The 4859-nt window shown below is 42.0% G+C and overlaps 1 protein-coding gene across 1 annotated transcript in view; it reads left to right on the top strand.

Annotated features, from left to right (window-relative positions):
- The first annotated feature begins 126 nt into the window (after positions 1–126).
- Positions 127–4859, top strand: part of ITPK1 (inositol-tetrakisphosphate 1-kinase) — a 140564-nt gene continuing 135831 nt past the window's right edge. The window contains exon 1 of the mRNA XM_031066173.1: positions 127–189. Within this exon, the coding sequence (XP_030922033.1) occupies positions 127–189 (63 nt within the window). The remainder of the gene's footprint in view (positions 190–4859) is intronic.

Below are 4859 nucleotides of genomic sequence, written 5' to 3'. Positions count from 1 at the left end.
GGGACCGGGGCCGCAGCGCTTGCGGTGCCCCGGGCACCCCGCCCCGCTGCCGCCGGGCCGGGCTAAGCGCTCCTGCTTCCCGCTCACCTGGGCGCTGCCGGGCGCTCCAGGGAAACACTATCCGGCATGGTGCAGCGTCCCCGTGGGTGTGCCAGGGCCCGGCACAGCACCGCCTTACTGCCCGCCTGGGTACATTCCTGCCCTCTGCTTCTAGAGAGGTCTCTGGTATTCCCGCTGAAATAGGGCAATTTGGGGTCTTTGCGGACCTGCTTCCAACGAGTTATTATTAGAAAGAGTCAAACGTTTGGGAAGAACTTTCCTTCAAGTTCTGTGAAAGCACATAAAATTAGGGTCTGCAAACCCATGAGTAAGCTTGTATTCATTTGGGATGTGAATGAGACATCTGGAGATGGTATAACTGTCCGAGTTATGCATCTATTTTGTGCTGTCCCAGAGGTAAAGGTTAGTTTGATAAGCTGTAATTAGACTTTATCTGAATAGCTTAGAGGATAATTTTTGCAGTATATTACACAATTTTATTATTTAATTGGGAGTTTAAACTCCATGTGTGGGTCCAAGGTCTTGTGACACGTGCATTACAGCTACGGGTGCTGAATTTTTATTACTTCATTCTAATACTATGTTTATAACAAGGAGACTAAATCAGTTTTGATAATTGAAAAATATGCTGCAAACCTTACAGAATATATTGTATGAGACTTCAAATACACTTTATTTAAAACATGTCATGCTAAAAGCACCAGTCCCTGTGAAATTTCTGTTGACGGCACTTGCTTCTTTCTGTGAAGATGAAGGACGCAGAGCAGAAAACTGCTTCAAGAAAGCGACAAACTTTTACATCTGTTTTTGTATTTGGCATTCTGTATTCCCTCTGTCAAACTTCAGCAAAACTTACTACACTTTTTTAAAGTATAGAAAGGGCCACAAGTTCTGGTTTAATGTCTAATTTATGGGGTTCTCCAAGCAAAATTCTTGTCTATGAATAATGCTAAATTTTGCCCTTGTATGAGGTTTTAGGTTAGTTTCGTGGTGCTCAAAAATACTCTTTTACCTCTATTAGGCACACAAAAAGTTTTTTAGGGCCTTGAGATATGATATAGGCTGTTTTTCATGCCTGGAAACCATAGTGAATCTCAGAAAATCCATTAAAAACTTCTTGGTATTATGTTCTGTACATTGTTATATTTAGCAATCTCCAAAAGAGACTTTTTCTCCTCCGTTATCCTTGTTTCTCTTTTTGACTAAGTGCTTTGCTTCCTTTCTCTCTACCTTAGAAATTCCTTACACTTGTGTTACGAAACGTGGATCTACAATTTCTTTGTGTACTGTACAAACTTTCTTAATAGTTTTGGGTCATTATGCTGCTATGAAAATTGACCCCAAAGTGTCTCTCTTGCTACACTTTACTAATTTCTTGGTGCAAATTAGGCTACCTCATCCTGTACAGGCTAAGCTCAATTTGAATAGCATTTACAGACACTGGACGGAGATGGCTGTTCATACATGCTTTGATACTTTTAGAAGCATTATTAGCATTTCTGTACAAGCAGAGATAAATGTTTGGTTTAAGTATCAGTACAGTCATTGGACCACATTCTGCTGATATCTTGGATGCTCTGTTTTCATTCCTAGCGACTTCTACTGACACCAAAGGGAAGATGCATTCATTTAGGCAAAGATTTCAAGTATTTTATGGATAATATCTACTTGATAACTTGTGTGTTTGTAAGCTTTTTTTTGCTGTATAAGAAGTTATGCCAAGCTTAACATACATCTTACTAGAAATCTTGTGTATGATAAAAAACAAGACAAGCATTCTCATTCCTGTACAGTGATTCATGTGTTAGAGTGGACTATATATCTGTCTGTCTACTCTATGTGCTTTATGGTGACTGCTACTTGGAATTTATTTGCCTGTTGCCTAGGGATATACTTTCTGGATGACTACAAAGTTCAGATTTGTTTGTAAGAGTTTGTAATGAAGCAGTTATATAGTCCAGGAAAGTAAGAGGAGCCTCCTCATGAACTCATGAAGTATGCTGGGTTTAAATCAGGGGAATTATTAGGATAGGGAGAATCTTTATTTCTTTACAGTTAGCCAGGGCAGCCACTTCTTGTGCAAAGCACTGACATCCTAAAGAGGCATGGACAGACATTTCAAAATCTGTTCAAAGCATTGTCTGAGAGACAGGCTCTAAGGGCTAGACTGCTTTCTTGAGCGTGGCTCCAGGTTTTAAGTTAGATTGTCTGAGCTGAGATGAGACACTAGCCAGGGTGAGTGGACCAGAAGCTTTGGGCAGTCATGGCTTCAGCTTGCTGCTCCACAAATATTGGGTGGGAACCTTAAATACTTTCGTCATGTTTGTATCCATCTTGAAACTTTCTGTATAACTGACAGGAGAGCTGTTCTGCTTGAACACGGTGTCTTGGGACTTTTGCCTAATCTTTTTATCCACAAGGGAATCTTCCTCTTACCAAAGGTGTTTGAGTTCACCTGCATGTTTGGTCCTCACTGTGACAGACTAGATATGTCCTACTTGAGCTGATTTGTGGAGATAAAGGTAGTGCCTGTGGTTGTATCTACTTTCATATTTATAGCCCAGACCAGTGATCCCAAATTGTTGAGTTACACCCCAGTGCAGACCTTAATGCTTCTACATCTCCTTGGGAGTTCTGAGCAGAGTGATGAGCCAAAAGGCAGTGTGTTTTCACAGGCCTGTTGCAGAGAATCAGTGATTTCTGAATAGTGCCATAAGAGCTGTTGACCTGGAGGCTAGACCACTTGGCCTGTCACCTGGGAAGCCTGGTTTCAAGCCTGTATCTGGTGTCCCTCAAGGGAGACTGAAGATGGGCCAAGCTCACTCTGATCCTCTGGCTGAACCTGCCACTGTGTATAGAGAGGGATGTGACTTTGCTCCCCAGTGCCAGGTTAGTCATTCTCCCTGCTATATCTGAAGCACTGTGGCAAAGGCATTCCTTTGGGATGAGGTGTGTCCTCAGTTCTAGTCTGTTTCCTGAGGTGGTTTTTGGTTTTTCCCAGCAGCTCTTCTCTGTATAAGCTGCTTTGTAAGCTGACATTGGAGCAAGACTTTTATGTTCTGTTCCACGCATCAGTACAGTTTCAGTGGTGAGAAGAGAGTTTCTGTCTCAGCCTTTCTGATATGAATGCATTCCTGTTTGAGTTGTGATACAGGGTTGAGCTCTTTTGTGTGGTACATGTTGGAACTTGGTACATGTTTCATATACTGTCAGGTAATTTATTACTATTGCCATGTTGTCCTGTGCTTTTAGTAAAGCTGCTAGAACACCGTGCTTTGTGTTGCATTTGGAATTGTGTGCATTCCAGCATACATGCTGCAGCTGCTGTTCCCTGAGTGTAGGGTCCTTGTGGGACTGCAGCATGCAAATGTCTGGTTGGTGCATCTCAAATGGACTTTCTTCTGAACCTTTATGTTCTGCTCCTCTAAGATGGCACAGTCTGAGACTTCAGGTTGCTGTCTGTTGTCAAAATATGGAGTAGCTATGCCCTGCTGAAAAGTAAAGCAAGGTTTCTAGGCATTCCTAACAGAGAATTTAAGAGCCTGTGATATAAGTGTGTAGCTGTGATGTTGTCATGTTTCTCTGCTGCTGCTGAAAAGAATAGTTCCTCCTTTCTCTAGCTGCTTGGTCTCATCTTCTGTCTCAAGCTGGGTTTAATGGTTATGCAGTTGGCAAAGGCTCTCAATCCAATCAGTTCCATGCTCACGTTGACCTTGGAATGGCTGTCACTGTGCAGGTGCATGAACGCTAATGTGAGGTTAGGGAAATGGAGATGCCACATTCCATTACAGAGATGGGAGAGCTGTTGTGTGAGTGTCAGATGGTGGTAAGGACTCTTGGATGCCCATGACATCATTTTGTAAAATATGCCTGCTGCTGGGTCTCTGTGGACATTGTGAATGAAAAGACTCCTGTTTGTGCCATATGAGGAGTGTCATATATGTGTAAAAATGCATAGATCTACTCAGCAAATGAGTTGTGTTTGTTTGGCACCAGTTAAGATTAGTGAGGTGCAGCCATTTACAAATGTTTCTTTGCTCTGTAAAAGCCTCCATTTCCTTGGCAGTCGTGCTGCTTGTCAGCTGTTACTCTGGGCTCTTCTGGGAGCTCTGGAGATATGAGGCAGTAAGGTCACGGCAATATGAATAAGTTATAGTGATGTGAAGTGAAATACACTTCACCCAAGAGGAGACAATTTAAAGTCACCCAATTCTAAATGATAAGCTACTTCTCAATTGTTTTGGACCAAGGCATTCACCAGTGCAGCTTGTAAGTTTGCATGGTAATGTGGTAGCTTTTCTGTGTATCTATATACATAAAAAGTCAGAATTTTATTTTAATGGCATGTAGAAGACATAGAAAAGGAGTTGAAAAGTTGCCTGAAGATGTAATTTGTGTCATAATAAATCCCACAATTTGACTGAGAAGAACTGTGCTTGTACACTCTAATGACCAGATTATTTATGTTAGGATTTTATTCTGCTGTGGATTTTGTTGCTGTTATTGATTTTTTCATAAAACAGGGTAAGCATCTGGGAGGAGGAAGTTCCTCGGGAAATGATAGACATGCTGAGAAACTCTGCCCACAGAAGGCAGTAGAAGCAGGCTGATTGAGTTATGCCTTTTAGTAAAGACCAGTTGTCTTGGTTTTTAGTGAGCAAGCCAAATTGTCATCTTCCCTCCTTGTGAGATCATCCATGGCAAACTGATAGCATCCCCTGACATGCAGGAAACTGAGCTGTTTGGGTCCAGTTTGGATTTCCAGGTGCTATGCACTGGTGAAGACTCTCGAAACTTTA

The sequence above is a fragment of the Geospiza fortis genome, unplaced genomic scaffold (genome assembly GCF_000277835.1).
Source record: "Geospiza fortis unplaced genomic scaffold, GeoFor_1.0 scaffold23, whole genome shotgun sequence".
In the NCBI taxonomy this organism is placed as follows: domain Eukaryota; kingdom Metazoa; phylum Chordata; class Aves; order Passeriformes; family Thraupidae; genus Geospiza; species Geospiza fortis.
This window is presented reverse-complemented; position numbering and strand designations above follow the sequence as displayed.